At 42.9% G+C, this 25,191-nt stretch overlaps 1 protein-coding gene, 1 long non-coding RNA gene and 1 other non-coding gene across 6 annotated transcripts in view; all 3 read right to left on the bottom strand.

Moving 5' to 3' along the window:
• Nucleotides 1-5,411: 5,411 nt before the first annotated feature.
• LOC138752593 (uncharacterized) lies at nt 5,412-6,902 on the bottom strand. The gene is made up of 2 exons (XR_011350750.1): nt 6,721-6,902; nt 5,412-5,862 (listed from the first exon to the last, which is right to left on the bottom strand). It is a non-coding gene; the product is annotated as an uncharacterized lncRNA (long non-coding RNA).
• On the bottom strand, nt 6,754-6,917 carry LOC138755899 (U1 spliceosomal RNA). The gene has a single exon (XR_011352610.1). It is a non-coding gene; the product is annotated as a U1 spliceosomal RNA (small nuclear RNA).
• Nucleotides 6,918-13,795: 6,878 nt separating this feature from the next.
• chd3 (chromodomain helicase DNA binding protein 3) overlaps nt 13,796-25,191 on the bottom strand; it is a 153,666-nt gene continuing 142,270 nt past the window's right edge. For all 4 annotated transcript variants that reach the window (XM_069920140.1, XM_069920139.1, XM_069920138.1 and 1 more), the window contains one exon: nt 13,796-16,183. In XM_069920140.1, the coding sequence (XP_069776241.1) occupies nt 16,081-16,183 (103 nt within the window). In that variant the 3' untranslated portion in view covers nt 13,796-16,080. The remainder of the gene's footprint in view (nt 16,184-25,191) is intronic.

Here is a 25,191-nt window from a genome sequence, read left to right as displayed (position 1 = left end):
TAATTTAGGTGGTGAATGTCCCCGGTAGGTTTTCTCTATTGTGTTTCATGTATGGCTCCCATACTTGTTCAAATATTTCAATATTATTTCTTAAACTATATGTTATTTTTTTCTAATGGAATACATTTATTCATTTCTATATACCATTGTTGTATTCTCAAATTATCTTCCAATTTCCAGGTTGACATAATACATTTTTTTGCTACGGCTAGAGCTATCTTAACAAATTTTTTTTGTGCACCATCCAAATCAATTCCAAATTCTTTGTTTTTTATGTTACTTAGGAGGAAGATCTCTGGGTTTTTTGGTATATTGTTTTCTGTAATTTTATTTAATATCTGGTTTAGATCTTCCCAAAATTTTTCTACTTTCTCACATGTCCAGATTGCATGAATTGTTGTTCCCATTTCATTTTTACAACGAAAACATCTGTCAGATACTGTTGGGTCCCATTTATTTAACTTTTGAGGTGTAATGTATAGCCTGTGTATCCAGTTATATTGTATCATACGTAACCTTGTATTTATTGTATTTCTCATCGTTCCAGAACATAACTTCTCCCATGTTTCCTTTTTTATCTTTATATTTAAATCTTGTTCCCATTTTTGTTTAGTTTTACCATTTGTTTCCTCATTCTCCTTTTCTTGCAGTTTAATATACATGTTTGTTACAAATTTTTTGATTATCATTGTGTCTGTAGTCACATATTCAAAGTTACTTCCCTCTGGTAACCTCAGACTGCTTCCTAATTTGTCCTTCAAGTAGGATCTCAATTGGTAATATGCCAGCACTGTATCTTGAGTTATATTGTATTTATCTTTCATTTGTTCAAAGGATAATAATCTATTTCCTGAAAAACAATTTTCTATTCTTTTGATCCCTTTTTTCTCCCATTCTCTAAAAGAAAGGTTATCTATTGTAAAAGGGAGTAACTGATTTTGTGTCATTATTAGTTTTGGTAATTGGTAATTTGTTTTATTCCTTTCTACATGAATCTTCTTCCAAATATTGAGCAGATGATGTAATACTGGAGAACTCCTACGTTGTACCAATTTTTCATCCCATTTATATAATATGTGTTCAGGTATCTTTTCCCCTATTTTATCTAGTTCTAATCTAGTCCAATCTGGCTTATCCCTTGTTTGGTAAAAATCTGATAGGTATCTTAATTGTACGGCTCTATAATAATTTTTAAAATTTGGCAGTTATAAGCCTCCTTGTTTATACCATTCTGTTAATTTATCTAGTGCTATCCTCGGTTTCCCCCCCTTTCCATAAAATATTCCTTATTATTTTCTTTAACTCCTTGAAGAATTTCTCTGTCAAGTGTATTGGCAATGCCTGAAATAGGTATAATATCCTTGGGAAAATGTTCATTTTAATACAGTTTATCCTTCCTATTAGTGTTAATGGTAAATCTTTCCAATGCTCTAAATCACCCTGTAATTTTTTCATTAGTGGATAATAATTGAGTTTATATAGATGGCCGAGATTTTTATTTATTTGTATACCTAGGTATCTTATTGCTTGCATTTGCCATCTAAATGGTGATTCCTTCTTAAATTTTGAGAAATCCGCATTATTCATTGGCATTGCTTCACTTTTATTTACGTTAATCTTGTAACCCGACACTTCTCCATATTCCTTCAATTTCTTATATAATTCTTTTATTGATAGTTCTGGTTCTGTTAAGTATACTATAACATCATCCGCAAATAAACTGATTTTATATTCCTTGTCTTTTATTTTTATCCTTTTTATATTATTTTCTGTTCTTATCAATTCTGCTAGTGGTTCTATAGCTAACGCGAACAATAAGGGTGATACTGGGCATCCCTGCCTTGTTGATCTGCTTAAGTTAAATTGCTTTGATATATATCCATTTACTGTCACTTTCGCCAACGGCCCCTTATATAATGCTTTAATCCAATTAATATACTTCTCTGGTAAACTGAATTTTTGCAATACTTTGAATAAATAATTCCATTCTACTCTGTCAAAGGCCTTCTCTGCGTCAAAAGCAACTTCTACTGTTGGCGCTTTACTCCCTTCTACTGCATGAATTTAGTTAATAAATTTACAAATATTGTCTGTTGAGCGTCTTTTTTTAATAAATCCAGTTTGGTCTAGATTTACCATTTTCGGTACATACTCTGCTAATCTGTTTGCTAATAGTTTAGCTATTATCTTATAATCTGTGTTAAGTAATGATATTGGTCTATATGACGCTGGTGCGAGTGGATCTTTCCCTTGCTTTAGTATTACTGTAATTATTGCTGTTTTACATGTATCTGGTAAGCTTTGTGTTTTGACAATCTGGTTGATTACTTCCAGGAGGGGAGGAATTAATAAATCTTTAAATGTTTTATAGAATTCTATTGGGAATCCATCCTCTCCTGGTGTTTTATTATTTGGTAATTTTTTTATTATCTCTTGTATTTCTACTATTTCAAATGGTTCTGTTAATTTATTTTGTTCCTCTATTTGTAATTTTGGTAGTTCAATTTTAGTTAAAAATTCATCTATTTTCCCTTCTTTCCCTTCGTTTTCAGTTTGGTATAATTGTTCATAGAATTCTCTAAAGTTTTCATTGATCTCCGTTGGCTTATATGTGATTTGTTTGTCTTTTTTCCTTGATGCCAATACCATTTTCTTAGCTTGTTCTGTCTTAAGCTGCCATGCTAGAATTTTGTGCGTTTTTTCCCCTAGTTCATAATATTTCTGTTTTGTCTTCATTATGTTCTTCTCCAACTGATATATTTGTAGTGTTTCATATTTTATTTTTTTATCTGCCAATTCTCTTCTTTTAGTTGTATCTTCCTTCATTGCTAATTCTTTTTCTGTATTTATTATTTCCGTTTCCAACTGCTCTGTTTCCTGATTATAGTCCTTCTTCATCTTGGTTACATAACTTATTATTTGCCCTCTAATGAATGCTTTCATTGCATCCCATACTATAAACTTATCTTTCACTGATTCCATATTTATTTCAAAATACATTTTAATTTGTCTTTCAATTAATTCTCTAAAATCCTGCCTTTTAAGTAGCATGGAGTTTAATCTCCATCTATACATTCTTGGAGGGATGTCCTCTAACTCTATTGTCAATATCAAGGGTGAATGGTCCGATAATATTCTAGCTTTATATTCTGTTTTTCTTACTCTATCTTGCATACGAGCTGATAACAAAAATAGGTCTATTCTTGAGTATGTTTTATGTCTACCTGAATAATATGAATATTCCTTTTCCTTTGGGTGTTGTTTCCTCCATATATCCAAAAGTTGCATTTCTTGCATCGATTTAATTATAAATTTGGTTACTTTGTTCTTTCTGTGAATTTTTTTCCCAGTTTTATCCATATTTGAATCCAAATTAAGGTTGAAATCCCTTCCTATTAATATGTTCCCTTGTGTATCTGCTATCTTCAAAAAAATATCTTGCATAAACTTTTGATCTTCTTCGTTAGGTGAATATACATTGAGTAGATTCCAAAACTCCGAATATATCTGACATTTTATCATTACATATCTCCCTGCTGGATCTATTATTTCCTCTTCTATTTTAATTGGTACACTTTTACTGATTAATAAAGCTACTCCTCTTGCTTTTGAATTATGCGACGCTGCTGTTACATGTCCTACCCAATCTCTCTTTAATTTCTTGTGCTCCAATTCAATTAAATATGTTTCTTGCACAAATGCTACATCAATTTTTTCTTTTTTCAGTAAATTTAGCAGTTTCTTCCTTTTGATTTGGTTATGTATTCCGTTAATATTTAAAGTCATATAGTTCAACGTAGCCATTTCATACTTTGTTTATCTTCCCTTTCCGTTTCTCCATCATCACCTTTCCTTCTTATCCATTTCTGCTTTCTTGTTTTGAACACTTTATAAGACAACATTTCTAAAACATCAAACATTTTCCTTATTCTATTTAAAACTTCTTTAACCTCATTCTCCCCTCCCCCTCCTGAGTTGCCCTTTATCCCTTGTCGGGCAACCGCATCTCCCCTCTCCATTTGGATTTGCGAATTCACTCGCAAACGTCAACTGATTTTGCAGTGACCGTAACTCCTCCCCACCCAGCCCCCCCTGGAAAAGATTTCAATTTTCATATGTAAGAAAGGTCACTCTCTTAATTCCCTCCTTATTCCCTCTATTCCCTTTCCTTCCCTTATTAATTCTTATCTATACTCTATATATTTTCCTCTAAATACATTTACATTCATGTATACACACAATACATACACATCTATATATATATAAATATATATATATATATACATATATATATATATATATATATATATATATATATATAAATATATATATATATATATATATATATATATATACACACACATATACCCATATACACACATACATATAGTTTGTGGTCATTTTTACTCTCATTACATGTCTTCATCTCTCTGCTTGTTTTGTAGTTGTTCTGCAAATTTTCGTGCTTCCTCTGGATCCGAGAATAGTCTGTTTTGTTGCCCTGGAATAAATATTTTAAGTACCACTGGGTACTTTAACATAAATTTATATCCTTTTTTCATTTTTGCTGTATTGAACTCCTTCCTCTTCTTCAGGAGTTCAAAACTTATGTCTGGATAGAAAAAAATTTTTGACCTTTGTATTCCAGTGGCTTTTTGTCTTCTCTTATTTTCGTCATTGCTTTCTCCAATATATTTTCTCTTGTTGTATATCTTAAGAATTTTACTAAAATGGATCTTGGTTTTTGCTGCGGTTGTGGTTTCGGGGCTAAAGTTCTATGTGCCCTCTCTATTTCCATTTCTTCCTGTAATTCTGGTCTTCCTAGGACCCTGGGGATCCAATCTTTTATAAATTCTCTAATATTCTTGCCTTCTTCATCTTCCTTAAGGCCCACTATCTTTATATTATTTCTTCTATTATAGTTTTCTATTATATCTATCTTCTGAGCTAACAGCTCCTGTGCCTCTTTAACTTTTTTATTAGATTCTTCTAATTTCTCTTTTAAGTCCTCTACTTCCATTTCTACGATTATTTCTCATTCTTCCACATTTTCCACTCTTTTTCCTATCTCTGATATGACCATTTCTATTTTATTCATTCTTTCTTCTGCATTCTTAATTCTTCTTTTTATCTCATTAAATTCTTGTAATTGCCATTCTTTCACTGATTCCATATATTCTTTAAAAAAAGATACATCCATTGTCTTGCTTTTCTCTTCTTCTTCCACTTCTTTCTGTTCTTCTTCTTCTTCTTCCTCTGGGTTGACCATCTGTTGTTTCCTTGTTTTCTTTTTACCCTCTTCTTTCTTGTTGTCGTTATTGTCTGTGTTCTGCACCTGCTGCTGTGCTGCAGGTGTCTCTCTCAGCTGTGGAGATCGACTCCACAGCTGTTCCCCCCTCCCGTCAGTGTGGTTTTTTTTTCATGCGCGGTTGCGCACTTTTATTCGGCTCTACGAGCCATTTTTGTAGTCCCGAGCCCGGGACCTCCACTGACCTGAGGGAGCGGGCTTCCCTCTCTGCGGCGGGCCTCCTCGGACAGGTAAGGCCTTCACCTTCTTCTTCCGACGTTCTTTCTTCTTCTCTTCTTCCCGTTGTTTTAGACTTTTCTCTCTTCGCTGCCATTTTCTTCTCACCTTTATTTTTACTTTGTTTTAAATTTTAATCTTGTACCTTTGTGTTTTGTGCATTTTTTTTAACTTTTCAGGAGAGGGCTGGAATTCCCTGACCGGCCAATACTCCATCACGTGACTCCTCTCCGAGCGAAGAAGGATGAAGGGAGACTTGATCGAGGTTGACAAGATTCTGAGAGGCAGAGTTAAGGTGGACGGCCAGTGCCTGTTTCCCAGCAAACACCAGAGAACGTCTGGACAAAGTGAAGGGAGGGGAAGTTTAAGGTAGTGGTTTTCAAACTTTTTCTTCCCACCCACATCCCACCTTAAGCAACCCCTGACTAATCACAGAGCAACAATGGCATTGGGATTAGTTAAAATGGGATGCGAGTGGAACGACAAAGGCTGAGGACCACTGGGTTTAGGGGATTTTTAAAAATATATATACAGAGTGTGGGGGCCTGGGATGCCTTGCTGGAACATTAGAGGTATTTAAGAGACTCATGGATGGAAGCAAAATAGGGGATTAGGAGGTTTGGCATTTTCTCGTAGGAATATATAGGATCGGCAATCGGAATAAATGACTATTTCACAAGGAATGAGGCCCCATAAACTTTGTGGAGTGAAACACGAAAGTCTGCAGACGCGGTGATTGTGGTTAAAACACACGGTGAATGGTGGAGAAGAAATATTACCGACGTTTCGGGCCTGAGCCCATCTTTGAGATGTAAGCAGAGAACAGGAAGCTGTCAGAATAAAGCCAGGGGTGGGGAGCATCCAGACCAATAAAAAGGTGTTAACTGGATAGATAGGATGAAAGGTGAGAATTGATTTTTAGATCTTGTGACAAAGGGAAAAGGAGACAAGGGAGGTGCGTAGCTGGGGCGGGAGGCAATAGGGAGAAAAAGTGAGGGGTTTAACAGTTTACAGGTGGTCTCAGCCTGGCAGGGAATAGGTTTCAGTGTCAGGGAGGGAATTGAAATGGGTAGCCACTGAGTGATGCAGGCAGAACAGTTGAAGCACCTGTAATGGATGGGCGCAGCAATGTATACATAATGAATGGAACACCCCGATGAAGCACTTGGACTCCAGTAGGGTTTAATGGCCCTTACCCCGGCATTACAATCTATCTTTACACTGAAAGTCAGGGGAGAGCGCGAACGCAGTCCCCCACTACCACAAATTTTGCAGTCGAGTATCCCGCATTTGGGGACATCGCAGGCGTCAGCACACCCGAAGTGCAATGGGCTAGCCTCGTCCTGGGAGAACCGCCTTTCTGATCACGGTCTCTCCCCTGCCAGGTAAGTATGCTTAATTTTCACTGCGGTGTTAACCCAAGCTCCAGCGGTACTCTTTAAAGGTAAGGCGAGGAAGCATTTGTCAAGCTCAGTTTCCCAGCATCGTGCGGGACTCTCGGATGGAAAACCGTGACCTTCGGGACTTACTTCGATTCGACTTGATGGATGACTGTATTTTTGTTAAGCCGCCACGATATCTGATTTGCATATGTTCCATAAAAGGGAAACAGCACTGTCATTGGACACTTAATAACAACTGACTGCTGACTCCCGGCCGCGGGGTGGCACCCGGGGAGGCTGACTGTGATTGATAGATTGAAAGCAGTGCAGATGCTAAAATTCCGACACAAAATCAGATTTCAGATTTATTGTCAGAGTGCATACAACCCTGAGATTCCTTTTTTTCCTGCTGGCCAGGGGGGAAATTACCCCTTACTGGGAGTGCAAAATAAAAACTATACACAGCGTAGGCATGTGCAGGAAGAGCTCAAAGAGTTGAGCTGCATCTGTGGAAGGAGAAATCGGTGAAAGGTTTTCGGGTCCAGGAACCCAGATGGAAACCTGGAGTGGTTTCTCTTTGCATTTATTCTGATCTTTCGTGGATGAAAGTGTGCCACAGATAGCATAGCGCTTATCGGGACGCTGTAGGTGCACCATCGATCAGAACCGGGGTCCGAGAATCTGCAAGGAGATTATACGTTCACCCCGTGTCTGCATGGGTCTCCTCCCACACTTCAAAACAGACAGGGTTTGCAGGTCAATTGGGGTAAATGGGGGGAACAGGCTCGTGGGCTGGAAGGGCCTGTAATTGCTGCCCAATTAACAATTTCTAAAAATTGGGAAGTGACAAAGACCATAAGCAAATGAAATAGAGACGTCTGTGAATGCTGCTTTCCCTACTCCATGAGCTGACTGTAGGAAAAAGCATGCAGAAATTGCTCGAGGAACTCAGCTGATCTCGCGGCGTCCGTAGGAGGTAAAGGTACACTGCCAAAGTTTCGGCCTGAGCCCTTCTTCAAGGAATGAGCAAGAAGCCAGGTCATCACAGGTAAAACCCTCCCCACCCTCGAGAACATCCACGGGGGGAGTGCTACCAATGGAGAGCAGCAGCGATCATCAAAGACCCCTCGCCTCATCAGCACATGCTCTATTCTCGTTGCTGCCACCAGACTTGCACCACCAGGTTCAGGAACAGCTGCTACCCCTACACCGTCAGATTCCTCGACAACAAACTCCATCAGGGACTCTTACTTGTGGACTTAATTGATTTTGTTCACTTCTCTGTTTTGCACAATTTGTTTAGATTGTTTTATTTGTTTACATATGTACGTGTTGTCATTTTTCTCTGCACTGCCAATAAGCAGTAATTCTGCTGCACCCACAGGAAAAGGAATCTCAGTGTTGTATGTGATGCCATGTATGTTCTCTGACAATAAATCTCAAATCTGAAAAACAGCCAGGCATTTGAATAAAGACCAAGGGATAAAGGGGGGGGGGGGTGGGGGAGAATGGGAAGGGGAGGAGTCCAGATCATCAAACAAAAAGGTGTTAGGTGGAAAAGAGGAAAGGTGAGAATTTTTGGCTTTGTGAAAAGAGGCAGAGGGAGAGGGAGCGGGGGAAGGAGGGAGGGGCAGAACTGGGGAAAAGGCGATGGGGGAAGAAGAGAGGGAGGTGGGGGGGGGGGTTTTGATGGAAACCTGAGCTATCCAGTTGGAGGGAGCCCAGGCGGAAGACGAGGTGTTGCGGATAGCCTCAGGTTGGCACTGCTTGGGACCATGGACAAACGTGTCAGCGAGTGGATGGGGGGGGGGGGGATTGAAATGGGTGGCCACTGGGAGATCCGCGCTGTTGGGGCGGACAACAGAGCCATCTCCCAGTCTGCGGCCAGTCTCTCTGACACAGGGACCACAATGGGAGTACTGGCCAATTAGCACCTTTAAGTTTGTTGGACTGGACTCACTCCCATTCTTCCACCTTTCTCTCCCCAATCGTTATTGCTTTCTGCTTCTACCTTGAAGAGCTCAAGCCCAAAACATCGGTAAATATATCTTGACCTCTCCCAGATGCTGCAAGACTGGCTGACTTCCTCCAGCATTTACTGTGTGTACATCTGATGATTTACATGGTCATAGTGGCACTGGAGATCATTCGCCATGGTGTAGAGGACAAAATGGTGGGGTGGCTTCAGCTATGGTGTAGACAAGGACTCGGTGAATATTGTTCAGCCCGAAGCCTATTGGTCATCCAGCACATGGAGGTGCCGGGGAGGGAATGCTGCCGACTGGCACATTCCAGGCTGTAGGAATGCGTGGTGAAGGGCGCACAGTGCTCAATGCAGCCAACACGAGGGCTTCGATGGGAAGGAGTCTTCCCATTACCAGGCACTGAAGGGCTGAGACTGAGAGGGAAGCCCATCAAACCACAGAGAGGGGAGAAATGACAAAGTGCCGCAGAGGAGGCAATGGTGTAAATAGAGAATGTATGTAACAAGTTTATGTTAATCCGATTATACAAGGGCAACCTTCTCTGGTCCTCAGTGCAAAATACGCAGACATACAACCAGATATAACACACACAACTACATAGGCCAGACAAATATTCATATAAACCAATGTCCTTTCATAAATAAGAGCGTCTTGGATGGTTTGTGTGAGAAGTTCCTTTGGTCGTTCAGTGTTCTCACTGCCCATGGGAAGAAGCTATTCCTCAGCCTGGTGATCTTTCCCCGACGGGAACAGCTGAAAGATGCCGTGTGCAGGGGCGCAAGGGGGTCCCTCAAGAATTTTGCGTGCCCTCTTCAGACAATGATCCCGGTAGATCACGTCAATGGGGGGAGGGAGACCCCAGTGATCTTCTCTGCTGCTCTTTTGGTCCTATGGACTGATCTCTGATCCATTTCTCTGCAGCAACTGTGATTTCCCCGGCCAGGACGCTCTGGATAGGCCTCCTGTAGAAGATTGACATGAAGGTGGCTGGTCGCCTTGCCCGCTTCAGTCTTCTCAGGAAATGCAGTCGCTGTTACACCTTCCTGACAAGTGAGGAGATGTGAGGAGTCACGTGATGGAGTAGTGGCCGGACGGTGAACTCCAGCCCTCTCCAGGAAAGTCGGGAAAAACAAAGGAAAACACAAAGGCACAGAAATAAAAGTTACAGAAAAGTGAGTATAAAGGTGGAAAGAAGATGGCGACAAAAAAAGAAAAATCGAAAGCAACGGTAAGAAGAGAGGAAGAGAAGACAAAGGAGGAAAAAGGTGAAGGCCTTACCTGTCCGAAGAGGCCCGCTGCGGAGAGAGAAACCTGCTCCCTCAGGTCGGTAAATAATGGACTACAAAAATGGCTCGCAGAGCCGAGTAAAAGTGCGCAACCGCGCATGCGCGATACTTCGCGCATGCGCGATGCGAATGAAAAAAAACACACCGACGGGAGGGGGGACCAGCTGGGGAGTCGATCTCCACAGCCGGCAACGACAGCTGCAGAACACCTGCAGCAAGAAGAGACCACAGAAGACAAAGAAGAGGAGGAAAGGGCACCAAAGAAACAACAGATGGTCAACCCAGAGGAAGAAGAAGAGGAAGAGGAAGAGTACAGTGAAATAGAAGAAGAAAAGAAAGGCAAGGTAAAGGATATACTTGCTCTTATTAAAGGATACATGGAGTCATTTAAAGAATGGCAAACACAGGAATTTAAGGATTTAAGAAAAAGAATAAACAACACAGAAGAGAAAATAAATAAAATGGAGATGACCTTAACAGAAATGGGAAAGAAAATGGACAAGATGGAAGAGCGGGCAGTAGCAGCAGAAATGGAGGTAGAAGACTTAAAAAAGAAATTGGAGAAATCTAATAAAAAAACTAAAGAGACACAAGAACTACTAGCTCAAAAAATAGATACAATGGAAAACCATAACAGAAGAAATAACATAAAGATAGTGGGCCTTAAGGAAGATGAAGAAGGCAAGAATATGAGGGAGTTTATAAAAGAGTGGATCCCTAAGACCCTAGTATGTCCAGAACTACAGCAAGAAATGGAAATAGAAAGGGCACATAGAGTATTGGCCTCTAAACCACAACCACAACAAAAACCAAGATCTATTGTAGTAAAATTCCTAAGATACACTACAAGAGAAAAGGTACTGGAGAAGACAATGGAAAAAGTAAGAGAGGGCAACAAACCACTGGAGTATAAAGGGCAAAAAATCTTCATTTATCCAGATATAAGTTTTGAACTCCTAAAGAAGAGAAAAGAGTTCAATACAGCAAAGGCGATTTTATGGAAGAAAGGGTATAAATTTATACTAAAGCATCCAGCGGTATTGAAAATATTTATTCCAGGACAACAAAACAGACTATTCTCGGATCCAGAAGAAGCACGAAAATTTGCAGAACAATTACAAAAATAGACTGAGGGAGGAAGACGGGTAATGAGAGTTAAAATGATCACGATTGATATGTATGTGGGTAAAGACAAGTGAGGAGATGTTGAGTGTCCAGGATAGGTCACTAGTTCAGTGGACTCCAAGGAACTTGGTGCTCTCTATTGATTGTAGTTGGAGGGCGGTGGTTCCTGGTCCTCCTGGAGTCCATGATCATCTCCTTTGTCTTGTCCACGCTGAGACATAGGTTGTCACTCGCGCACCATACCACGAGATTTTCCACCTCCTCTCAGTAGTGTGACTCATTGCATTGTTGTCACTGACAAGGCCAACTAGTCATGCCACTTGCAAACTCGATGACACTTGGAGCTCGGTCTGGCAAAGCAATCATGGGTCAGTTGTGCGAACAGGTGCAGCACTGCTCAGCGTGATGGTGCTCAACTTTCTGCTACATTTTTAGATCTGTCTCTTGCATGGTTTTTTTAAATAGTACTGAACTCAGCCATGATTGTTTCCATTAGAATCTTTATTTGACTGTCTATCATCTGTCTGTTTTTAACCTTGTATTTTTTTTCTTGCCTTTATCTTCCTCTTGATCTTCTTTCTCTTGCTCCACGATGATCTTGTTTCTTCTCCGCGGCCTCTCCCATTACCGAGTCAGCATCTTACTGTCAGCACCCACTCCCTTCGGCATCTCCTTTAGAATGTGCACCGTGCATACGTGAGCTGGCATTTCTTTTTCAGGCTCCGCAAGCCAACGTTCCAGACCACCACCGCCCCCCCCACCCCGGGGGAACGTCAGTATACCGGCTTCGCAGCCAGGGCTATCCTCTTTGGGAGGGCTCCCTGCTCATGGCCTTCCTCCCCTCCCCCACAACTTTCTGTGGAGGGCTGGTTTTTCCCTAACCAGCCACTACTCCATCACGTGACCATCGTCTTGTTTGACCAATCTTGTTGAATATTTTGAAGAGGTGACTAGGAACGTTGATGAAGGTAGAGCAGTGGATATTATCTATATGGACTTCATTAAGGCCCTTGATAAGGTTAGTTAGGAAGGTCTAACTTTGAGATAGTCAAATGGATTCAACAGTGGCTGGAAGAGAGTCGTAGTGGATAACTGTTTGTCAGCCTGGAGGCTGGTAACAAGTGGGGTGACTCAGGCATCTGTCATTTACATTTAACAATCTGAATGATGGGGTGGTAAACTGGATTAGTAAATCTGGATGATGGGGTGGTAAACTGGATTAGTAAATATGCAGATGATGCTGAAATAGGTGGAATTGTGGATAATGAAGGTTTTCAAAGATTGCAGAGGGATTTGGACTGCTTAGAAGAATGAGCTAAAAGATGGCAGATGGAGTTTAACGCTGATAAGTGTGAAGGGCTTCATTTTGGTAGGAATCATTAAAACAGGACATTCATAGTAAATGGGAGGGCATTGAGGAATGCAGTGGAGCAGAAAGATTGAGGAATAACGGTGTATTGTTCCCTGAAGGTAGACTCATTTGATAGGGTGGTGAAGAAGGCTTTTGGTATGCTGGCCTTTAATAAATTAAAGCATAGAATACAGGAGTTGGAAGTGATGTTGAAACTGTTCAAGGCATTGGTGAGGTCATATGTGCACTGTGTGCAGTTCTGGTCACTGAATTATAGGAAGGATCTCAACAAGGTAGAGAGAGGGCAGAGAAGATTTATGAAAATGTTACCTGGGTTTCAGAATCTAGATTACAAAGGAAGATTGAACGAATTAGATCTTTATTCTTTGGAGTGTAGAAGGTTGAGGTGGGATTTGATAGAGGTATTTAACTTTATGGGGACAGATAGAGTCGATGTGGATGGGCTTTTTCTCCTGAGGGTAGAAAAATTGAAACAAGAGGTCATGAGTTAAGAAGCAAAAGTTTAGAAGTAACACGAGGGGGAACTTCTTCACTCAAGAGTGGTGGCTCTGTGGAATGAGCTTCCATGAGTAGTGGTGGTGGTGGTGTCAATTTTGTCATTTAAGGAAAAATTGGATGGGTATATGGATGGGAGAGGAATGGCAGGGTGCAGGAAGGTGGGACTAGAGAGGACTTGGTTCAGTGCGGACTGGAAGGGCCAAGGTGGCCTGTTTCTGTGCTGTAACTGTTATATTACTAAATACATAGGGCCAGAGATAGGAAAGGTTTGCAGGGATCGGAGGCGAATACAGGCAAATGGGTCTAGCAGGGTCAGCAGACAAGTTGGGCTGAAAGGCTTTTTCCGCGTTGAAAAACTCTATGACTGTTCACCAGTTCCCATTTTCCTGGCCTGTTCCAGGACTGCTTTCCTCACCTTATCCCTTGCAGTAGGTGGTCCTGGGGGGGGGGGGGGGGGCGCGCTTGGGAAGACAGACTGATGGTGCTCCAACAATGGGCAAGGTGCTATGTGAATGCCTGTTTTCCCTCCCCGTTGACTGAAGGAGATGGGCAGAGAGAATGTGAACCCCTTCTTCTCACACAGACCATGCCAGCGATTTAGGAACAACACACAATAGAGGCAATTTCAAACGCGTAACAAAAAAAAACTTTAATGAAAATCCCATTCTTCAAAATATTCTTTTAAAACAAAGGATATTAAGTAATAGATGCCAGCTGAAACAGATTATGACGCAGACATAATTTAAATATATATTTTTCCTTTATGAAGTAGCTTTTTGCCACTTGCCTGCTCGCCATGTTGGTGATGAACCGATTAATGATGTTGGTGGGTTCAAGATGGTATGGGGAAAGCAATGCCACCCCAGCTACGCTACAGAATGCACAACTTGCTCTCCATCCCTTGCTGCCCTCTCACTCCCAGTGTATCGCTGTAAGCAACACGTCCCACTCCCATCCCTCGCTGCTGACTCCACTGGATCTAGTCACTTTCTTGAAGTGCCAGGCAGGACAGTGTCCCCACTGTGAGTGCAGCTTCGGTGGAGAGGTGCGAGGGAAACCGGGGGGGGGGGGTGGGTCCTATGTCATTATAGGTGGGAATCTATACCAAGTCCACGTGCACCCCCCACTTCTCAACCCAGGGGTAGAGCGCTGTTTCTGCTCTTCAGGCAGCCCTTCTTTCCCACCTTCCTATGACTGCGAGGGGTGTGGGGGTTGTATGGGGAAGAGGCGGAGGCTCACTCAGCAATGACGCAGGACTTGGGAAGGAGCAGGCTCGCCTAACTTGATGTGTGCTGGTTCCTGACCTGGGTGGAGCAGGGAAGGGGGAACCATCTCTCTCTCTGCACCTACTCTCACCTAGCCCCCAAGGTTCTGGTAGTGTTGGGCACCTGGAGTGGCAGCCACAGCCTTGGCTCATGGTTTGCGCGTTGGTGGGAAGAAGGGGTTTAGAGCAGAGAGGAAGATTTACAAGGCTGTGGTGCTTGCAGAAAAACAAGGGAATAATTCTCACATTCACACACCCATACGAACTGTAAACAGTAAATAAACTGAGCACAAAGTCCGCCAGCCTTACGAATGAGGACCCGGTCAAATTCTTTCCAATTGAAATTGTCCCTGGAGAAAACTAATCAGTTTCCCCTGGCCTGCACCGACCCAGTGAAACAAACATTTTAAGCTTCTGATTTCTGCTGCTTGGAGACATTTAAGACAAGACTTCGACAAACACTGGACCACAAATGAGATGTACCTAACAGGCTGCCAACATTTTACATTAGCAGTTTTTTATCCAAACCTTGCCCCCCACCCCACCCAAATTTAGTCCCGCCCCTCGAACCAACATGGTGTGATTTTAAAAAGGAAACCAAAATAAAAAAGTTTGCCATCTCAGTGGACCACTGTACATTGGGATAGATATGTTATCTCAAAAGGGGCCAGCAGGTTCTAAAATGGTAATCTTTTTGATTCTTCAAGTCGAGGCAGAAACAGGTTTTGAAAATGGGAGACCAGTTACATGCTCAGGGATGGAACTATGATGAACCACAGTGGCTTTGGACACAAGTAGAATGGGCCTGTGTTATAAACAATTGGTGCCATGCAAGTCTGAAGCAGAAAACTGAAGCATCTTGCAAGTGTCTCTTCTGACTCCAGTCCAGAGACAGAGAGAATCCAAACAAAGTAGTTTATGAAGTGTACACAGAGGTTTCTGCACAAATTCATCACTGGGCTGTACCGTCCCTTCTCACTCTTTTGTTCCCTGGTTGACCCAATGCACCTTATCCAGAGCCGCTATCACTGCACCCTTGTGATTGGACATTAACTGACCCAATGGGGAGGGAAATGGGCCAGAGCCCCCATGCAGAGCATTCCCCACCTGCTCAGGAATCCTGTCAGAGCTCTTGTGCTGTAACTGGCATTGGCTCGCAGTATGGGAGTGCGTTTCCACCTGTCGATTGTAGCACCGCTCCTGACAGCAGGCTGGCTTGTTTAGAGAGCCCCTGCTTTTTCCTCTGGGCTGCCAAAATGCGTTACCAGCCGTGGACGGAAATGATTCCCCGATCTGTGTGTGTGTGTGTGCGTGTTTGAGGGGGGGGGGGGGAAGAGAGAGAGAGAGAGAAAGAGTGAGAGAGAGAGAGAGAGGGGGTCAGATGGTGAACAGTTGCCTCCTAACTGGGCTGTCTCCAGGAGTTTTGAGCACTGGGAGGAGGGCAGATGAGGGATGTTGAAAGGGGGATGGGATCTCATTTGTCGCCGCCCACCCTCGCAAGGAGTGGCTCTCCTTCAAACACGCGCGATCTCTCTCTCACACACACACACCTGGGGCACAAACACATGAAGGACATCTTTAGTCTTGTGTTTAGTCTCTTAAAATATAAACACAACTGATACTGAGGGCGGGAGGGGTCGTCAATCATCTATACAGATTATTTCGCCTCTCTTCTCTTCTTTCTTTTCCACGTTCACTCCTTCCTTGATGCTCTCCTTTTTGTCTAAAGCAGAAGGACCATTGGATGCTGTAAAATAAGCGAGGGAGAAGAGAAAGGGGTTATTCACAGTGTGACCTGGTCGACAAATCGCGCAAGAAGAGCAGCTGCTTCAGGAAGTAGATTCCACCATCCTCCCCCCTCCTTTAGGTCTTCCACATTCTTACTTCAACTGGTACTCTGCTTTGCCAACTCTGGGTTGAAGGTCTGTAAACAGTTTTAGACATTCTCCTGTGTCTGCATGGTTTCCTCCAGGTGCTCCAGTTTCCTCCCACCCTCCAAAAAAACGTACTGGCGGTTTTAGGTCAATTGGGCAGCATGGGCTTGTGGCCTAGAAGGGCCTGTCTAAATTTTAAAAATTATGCACACCCCCACCCCAGCTGAAACAGTGTTCAGTCATGATGCAGCTTCTCCAGATACACTGGACCAGAGAACCAGTGTATGTCCCAGCAGCGCAAGATTAAATGTCCAAACTTTTGTTCCTGTGGCTTTGACAGATTTACTCGTGAGTGCGTTGGCTTCGCCACCATTAATGATCGTGGGGCGTTTCCAGGGACATGCTGGTGAAAAGCTCAAGGTCTCTCAGTTGCTGGATGGAGACAACTGCCAAAAAGGAGCTATCGAGAGTTAGGTTAGCAAAGTAGATGGGACAGAGTTAAGACAGGGGGCCAGCCCCAATCTGAACAGTGCCTGACAGGGTATTCACCTGCACCAGGAAGCTCCATTTCTGTTGGAGGGGGGGTCCTCAGTGAAACATTACAAATGTTGAAAGGCATGGACAGAGTAGATGTAGAAAGGTTGTTTCCCATGGTGAGAGTCTAAGACGAAGGCACAACTTCAAGATTGATTGGCATCTGTTTAGAACAAGGATTTCTTCAGCCAGAGGGTTGTAAATCTATGGAATTTCTTGCCACAGGATGTTGTTGAGGCCAGGTCATTGGATGTATTTAAGACAGAGGTTGACAAGGTAGCACAAGTTATGGGGACAAGGCTGGGCAATGGGCCTGGGTGAAAAAATGGATCAGCTCACGAATGAATGGCAGGACAGATCCCATGGGAGGGGAGGGGGCTCCTTTTCCCTGGAAGAACCAAAATGAACAGGAGCGCCTCAGGTGAACAGGTCAGTATCATTCCTTCGGAGGTGGGTGACTTTTGGTTGTTCCCCAGACTCGGAGGCCAGCTATCATACTTGCTGAGTGCAGGGTGAGAAAATAAGAATGTGGAAGACTTTACATAGGTGAAGACCGAAAGGCCGAAAGCGCAGATGAATGATGCAGGCGATGAATGGGAAATGCATCGTAGCCCCACGCAGTGCCAATGCTGGGATCCGTGACCAAGCAGGGATTGAGGGACAGAGTTACGAAGACCATCCAGCGCAGGTTCATCCTGCTCTGGGCGCGTTTTGTGCGCTCAGGAACAGCTCTTCCCAGCACATTGTGCGCTGCAGTAATGTTTCCTGCACCTCATCTCCCTGGCACACAGGCCAACAAGCCTCGGGCACACCTCCAAGTCATCTCATCCGTAAAACCAACACTCGTGCACACGGGAACATCCCGATCCTTGCCAGCTCCTTGCAACAGAAATATTGGCACTGGTTCTTTGTTCACACCCAGTAACACGACTAATGGCAGTACACCAAATGCTATCTGCCAATCCACTTCAGGTCATGAGACGACCTCTTCCTCTGCAAGGCCCAGAAGGGAAAGGAGCTGGAAAATGAAAAGGCAATCTAGGCCATGTTTTCCAAGGGACTTCTCGCAATAAACCCAGCTTACTTTATGCGACTGACACACAGGAACACTGAGTTATAACCATTTCAATAGACTGGTGTTGACTGACACAGAACCACACTTCATTCCTCCTGGACAGCCTTACACCATCGATTTTTCCAATTTTACATCACCTTCCCACCCCATTTGGTTCCAGTTTTCCAAAAATAAAACCTGTTGCTTGGACAAGTTCATTGACCTAAGTAACCTGGTGCCTCTTCTGTCCTGTTAATGCTTTAAGGAGTCCTTGAGCTTCGGAGAAAACCCACAAGCTGTTGACATTGAAACTCGTTTGTTGATGTCACACCAAAGTCCAAGTTTGGGTCATTTTGGCTTGTGGCAAGTTGAACAGTATAGCACCACACAGAAGGGAGCCTATTCCCACGACACGTGTCCAGTCTTTTCTTGTTGCCCTGCTTGTTCTACTCCAGAGCGTGCTCATTTGTTCCTCCACATTAATCCAACTTCCCCTTTTTTGAGTTCTCACCACCCTCTCCAGTTCATTCCTCTGTGTAACAATGCCTTTAGTCCTTCTGCTGAAGGCTGTCTAACCTCTGGATACCAATGACCTCTTGGACTGCTGCTGCAGATGGAACTAGTACTGAGCTAAGATGATAAGCTCAGTCCAGGAACACTGCTCCTGCCTTCCCAGTCCAATGCAGCATACACAGATTAGTGGACATGTAGGAACGATCACTTGGTGCCCAGACTGGGCAATCACATGTCCAAGAGTTCACAGGGAATGTAATGCTGGCAAAGGGTCAGTAAATCGAGATCAGGGGGGAGCAGTGTCAGCAAATATCACTGCTGCATTGAGGCTTTGTTCCTGGCAACACAGCCAATACATGGCAGATCACTAGTCGCCTCCCCTGGAAAGCTGGAGGTGGGGGGAGCAGAGATTGGGTTGAATGAGTCACCAGCAATTGCGTCACTCTGCAGGCAGTCGTGGATACCAGAGGGCATTGCTCTTCTGTGCACAGCGACAGACCACACCGCATTAATTTGCAGTGGGAAACAAGATGGGGTTGACCCTACCCCAACCCCAGGTATCACTGCCCCTGCAGCTCACAGTATGGTGTGGTGGGCCTGTGGACCTTGGGCCTTTCTGGTCTCAGGTCCAGACAAGATTCAGTTGCTCCCTCTGCAACTGGAGGGGTGTAAGTTCATGGCATCATTGGGCAGAGGCTGTGCAGGCAGGCACTGCCGATAACTGCATCCCCCTCGGACTGCAGACCCCAAATCTAGTTTACTAAGCCCATGGTGACAAATACCAGCCTTTCATTTGGGCGGCACAGTTAACGCAACACTGTTACAGCACCAGCTCCCAGGGTTTGAAATCGCCACTGTCTGGAAGGCATTTGTACGTTCTCCCCGTGACCCGAGTGGGCTTCTTCAGGGTGCTCCAGTTTCCTCCCACCCATCAAAATGTACGTGGGTTTGGGGATAATTGGGGTTTTTGGGTGGCATGGGCTTGAGGACTGGAAGGGCCTCACTGGACAACAAATTTTTTCAAAAGGGTTGTTTCCTGAAAAAAAAATTGGGGATTATGAACAGAAAGATAATTTCCGATTTGCTCTATCATTTAGGAAGTTAAAGAAACATTACATTAACTTTTATTGAATTTAGCAAGTTTAATCGCATAACGATACTGACACATTGCGTTAGTTTTAGGGTAGTTTTAGGGAAGAAAATAAGAAGGAGGGGCCTAAAGTTGAGGTTCTGGATTGGAAAAGAGCAAATTTCGAAGGAATAAGAAGGGATTTGGGGAGTATTGAGTGGGACAGGATATTTTGAGGTAAGGATGTAAATGAAAAATGGAGGATATTCAAAAAAGAAATTTTGAGGGTACAAAGTAGATATGTCCCAGTGAGGATCAAAGGAAAGGCTGGAAGTCATAGGGAGGCTTGGTTTTCGAGGAATATTGGAAATTTGGTTAGGAGAAAAAGGGAGGTGTACAAGAGGTATAAAGAGCAGGGAGCTGAGAATTTGAAGGAGGACAACAAGGAGTGTAGAAGGAATCTTAAGAAATTAGAAAGGCCAAATAAAGGCACGAAGAGGCTTTGGCTGACAGAGTAAAAATAAATCCAAAGGGTTTCTATAAGTACATTAAAAGTAAAAGATTAGTGAGAGATAAAATTGGACCCCTTGCAGATAGCGAGGGTAGTCTAAGTGAGAAGTCTGAGGAAATGGGGGAAATTTTGAATGATTTCTTTGCCTCGGTATTCACTAGGGAAAAAAATGTTGAACCAGTTGAAGTAAAGAAAAATAGTGGGGAGGTCATGAAGCATATAAGGATAACCGAGGAGGTAGTGATGGCTGTGTTAAAAAAGATAAAGGTGGATAAATCTCCCAGACCGGACAAAATATTCCCTAGGACACTCAGGGAGGCTAGTGGACAGTTAGTGGGGCCATTAACAGAGATATTTAGGATGTCACTGGCCACGGGGGTGGTGCCAAAGGATTGGAGGGTGGCGCATGTGGTTCCTCTGTTTAAGGATCCAAATGCAAACCTGGGAATTATAGGCCTGTAAGTCTGACGTCTGTGGTGGGCAAGTTGATGGAAAGTGTTCTGAGGGATGCTATTTACAAATTTTTGGAGGTACAGGGATTGATAGGGAGTAATCAGCATGGTTTTGGCAGGGGTAGATCATGCTTGACAAACCTGATTGAGTTCTTCGAGGGGGTTACAAAAAAGGTTGATGAAGGGAAAGCTGTGGATGTTGTCTATTTGGACTTTAGAAAAGCTTTTGACAAAGTTCCCCACAAGAGGTTAGGAAAAAAGGTGGAGGCATTAGGTATAAATAAAGAGGTAGTGAAATGGATTCAGCAGTGGTTGGATGGGAGGTGTCAGAGAGTAGTGGTAGAAAATTGTTTGTCCAATTGGAGGCCGGTGACTAGTGGAGTTCCTCAGGATTCGGTCCTGGGTCCACTATTATTTGTTATATATATTAACAATCTGGATGTAGGGGTGGAGAATTGGATAAGCAAGTTTGCGGATGACACAAAGTTTGGTGGTGTTGTGGACAGTGAGGTAGATTACCGTAGATTAAAAGGTGATTTAGGAAGGCTGGAGGTGTGGGCTGAGAAATGGCTGATGGAATTTAATACAGATAAATGTGAGGTGCTACATTTTGGAAAGGCAAATTTAAATAGGTCATATACATTGAATGGTCATATACAATTGAGGAGTGCAGAGCAACAAAGGGATTTAGGAGTTATGGTAAATAGTACCCTGAAGGCTGATACTCAGGTAGATGGTGTGGTGAAGAAGGCATTTGGAATGTTGGCCTTCATAAATCAGAGTATTGAATTCAAGAGTAGGGAGGTTATGATGAAATTGTACAAGGCATTGGTGAGGCCAAATTTGGAGTACTGTGTACAGTTTTGGTCACCAAATTATAGGAGAGATATAAACAAAATAGAGAGAGTGCAGAGAAGGTTCACGAGAATGTTGACAGGATGTCAGGGTCTGAGTTACAGGGAAAGGTTGTGCAGACTGGGGTTTTTTTCTCTGGAGCGTAGAAGATTGAGAGGGGACTTGATAGAGGTGTTTAAGATTTTAAAAGGGACAGACAGAGTAAATGTGGATAGGCTTTTTCAATTAAGAAAGGGGGAGATTCAAACTAGAGGACATGGTTTAAGATTGAAGGGGGAAAATTATAAGGGGAACATGAGGGGAAATTTCTTTACGCAGAGGGTGGTGGGGATGTGGAATGAGCTTCCGGCAGACATGGTCGAGGCGGGATCATTGGTTACATTTAAGGAAAGACTGGATCGTTACATGGATAGGAGGGGACTAGAGGGGTATGGACCGGGAGCTGGTCAGTGGGACTAGGAGGATGGGGATTTGCTACGGCATGGACTAGTAGGGCCGAACTGGCCTGTTCTGTGCTGTAAGTGGTTATATGGTTAGTTCAACTGACCTAAAAACGTTTTGCTGCTGATTTTCGTTTGTACTCAGCATCTGATGCCTCTCGTGTCAGTGTCCAACAACAGTCGGCCAGCATTGATGGATTCCAGTTACCCAGATACTGGTTTTCCATGGTCGCAATGTCCTGGTGAAACCTTTCACCATGTTCGTCCCTGACTGCACCAAGATCAGTGGGGAAGAAATCCAAGTGTGAATGCAGAAAATGAATTTTCAATAACATGTTGCACTTAATGGTTTTGTCTGCTTGAAGCATGTTGTCAATCAGCTGGATGTAGTTTGGTGCTCTGAAGTTGCCAAGAAAATTCTCAACATCTTTAAATGCCTTCCATACTATTTTCTCTGGTCTCACTAGCAGATCTTCAAACTGCCTGTCATTGATAACGTGTCTGATTTGTGGACCAACAAAAATGCCTTCCTTAATCTTAGCATCAGTTATCTTTGGAAACATCTGTCTCATAGCGAAATCCATCACCTTCCTTGTTCATTGCTTTCACAAAATTTTTCATCAATCCGAGTTTTATATGAAGAGAAGGCAGAAATATCTTTGTTGGATCAACAAGAAGTTTATGTGCCACACTTTCCTGATCTGGAACCAAATGCTTACGAAGTGGCCAGTTCTTTTTAATGTAATGTGACTCTTTAACACGGCTATCCCATTCACAAATGAAGCAACAGTACTCGGAATAATCAAGCTGCATTCCTAGCAGCAGGGCCAATACTTTTAGATCACCACAGATGTTCCAGTTGTACTTGTTATACTGTATGTGTTTCAACAACAGTTCCATGCTATCATAGGTTTCTTTCATGTGCACTGCATAGCCAACAGGTACTGAAGGGTGGGCATTGCCATTGTGTAACAGGACAGCTTTTAGGCTCAACTTTAATGAATCTATAAAAAGTCACCATTGTTGTGGGTTGGAAACACAACATAGAGCCATAAACAGTCCATCAATGTCAGTGCTGAAACAGAGGTTGTCAATCTGTGTAAAGAAGTTTGTCAAATGTTCTTGATGGCTCTGAAAGACAGAAATTTTTGTACCTGGTGACAGCAAACCCCATCCTTGCAGTCCGAACCAAGTAATTCAGCTTTTGCCTTTGACAAACCCAAGTCCCTGACCAGGTCATTTAATTCTTGCTGTGTTATCAGATGAGGATAACCAGGCATAAATGGTTCAACATTTGGATCAGTGTCATTTTTCACACCTGGTTCGTGCATTGTGGCATCTTCATCCTCCTCATCTTGGCTCCATGTCTCTGGTGGGTTTGGAACTGGCAAACTGCCACCATGCGGCACTGGTCTCATGGCTGAAGGCAGATCGGGATATTCAATGGATTTCTTATTTTTAACAGAAGCCAGATACATCGGTCTGACAGAAGTAACAATCCATCATGTGATCCTTCTGTTTTTGCCACAATGGGACTGCAAATGGCATCGACTTCCAAGTCCCTCTGAGCCAAGCTCTCAGATTGACTGCACATGTTGCACAACAAATATGAGGAGCCCAGGGTTTGTCTTGGTCACCAATTTTACAACCAAAGTAGAGCTCATAGGCTTTCTTAATAAATGCAGTCATGCTACGTCTTTGAGCCTTAAGTGTATACTCGCCACAAATGTAACAGAATGTATCGCAGCTCTTGCGACATTGATGAGATATTTCTGCGGTATTGAATCTTCCTGAAGACAATAAATGCTATTATTAAGTATTTGTTATTGCCTGAACGTGCATCCATGTGTTCAATTTATATCAATGTAATGCATAGCATATGTATAAGTAAGCTGCTTTTATAACCTGCCTACATCTATCCTGACTAAGCATGCCCATGCCCAAGACAACATTTGCATAACACCTGCACGGAGCGCATGCCCAGACATGCTTGGACTGACCAAAACGGCTTGCTTTGTGGGCAATATACCAGTAGACTTAAAATGTCAAAACAAAAATCACAAAAATAGGTTATATCTGAAAAAAATGGAACATTGTAGGAACATTTTAAGCTGATTTTGGTGATCAGCAGCCCAAAATCCATAAAATACACCCAAAAGTGTTCAGGAAGCAAAATTTTCATTGTCCAGTGAGCTGTATGTCTAAATTAAAAATAAATAAATTTATTTCTCCAAGTATCCAGAAGCCTGTGAATACTTTCCAATAACCAGCTGCATTCTTTCCTCTTTCATGTATTTTCAAGCACAAGGCTTAAGGATGGTGAACATATTACAGGTACATAAACAAAATACTGTTGAAGATATGAAAATGATTTCTAGCAAACTATTTTTCTTCCTCTCCACAGAGGTTTCCTGTCCAGTAATCATCAACCTAACCTCAGGGCAACATCCCCACTTCTGTGCAGCCCAACACCACACCCGGAAACAGCGCAAAGTCTATGAATGAGGATTTCGCCAGCTGCAAGGAAAAGCTTGTCAGACATTAAACCTGGGCCAACCGCGAGGTGAGTTGGGCTCGTGAGGGACTCTGAGGTCGAGGATCAACAATTGTGAGCAAACAGGCAACGGGGATAGATCTCTCACCACCAACATTCTGGAGGGACTGGGCTGCAATTTAACAGAGGTAACACTGGGGTTCTGACATTTCAAAAGCTTATTGTCTGAGGAAGAGCAGAGAATGAACGTACATTTGCAATTTACTCCAAGCTAAAGTCTGTTGTTGGGCGGATGCTGGGCTTCAAGACTGCTTGTTCGACTGCTCAGTTGTTCCCAAGCTGTCTGATATTTGGCAGGACCACTAATGGCCTATCTGCACAACTGAAACGGCACTTTTTTTTTTCCCCTTGCACTCACTGCAACTGTGAATATTCTTTTTATCTCCTCTCCTTTTCTGCCTTGGCACATTGTAGTAATTTAATTTATACCTTTCTAGTTGGAGTTTATGTGTATGACAATAAATTCTCATCATCGCATTTTGCTGAATCTCCTACGGTGAGGTGGCCAAATTACGGCCCCTGGTCAAATGCAGCCCATTGCCCATTTTTAAGTGGGCTTTTGTCATATCCAATTAACACCTTTTGTTGGTCTGGACACCTACGCCTGCCAGTCTTCGGTCTCTGACACCTTCCTGTTCTTTGCTATTCCTTGAAGGGGGACTCGGGCCCAAAATGTCAGTAATATCTTTAACTCCAATGGACGCTGCAAAACTGGCCGAGTTCCTCCAGCATTTCTGAGCTTTTATTACAATAACAGCGTCCACAGATTTTCTAACAATAAATTGCACTGTATGTACATTTGATTTAGTTTCAACATCAGATGTTGCTGCCATAGTTTTAAAGTATTCATTTCAAGAGCAGACATCAGATGTTGCTGCCATAGTTTTAAAGTATTCATT

The sequence above is a fragment of the Narcine bancroftii genome, chromosome 2, assembly GCF_036971445.1.
Source record: "Narcine bancroftii isolate sNarBan1 chromosome 2, sNarBan1.hap1, whole genome shotgun sequence".
In the NCBI taxonomy this organism is placed as follows: domain Eukaryota; kingdom Metazoa; phylum Chordata; class Chondrichthyes; order Torpediniformes; family Narcinidae; genus Narcine; species Narcine bancroftii.
The sequence above is the reverse complement of the archived record's forward strand: the minus strand, read 5'-3'. Positions and strand labels throughout refer to the sequence as shown.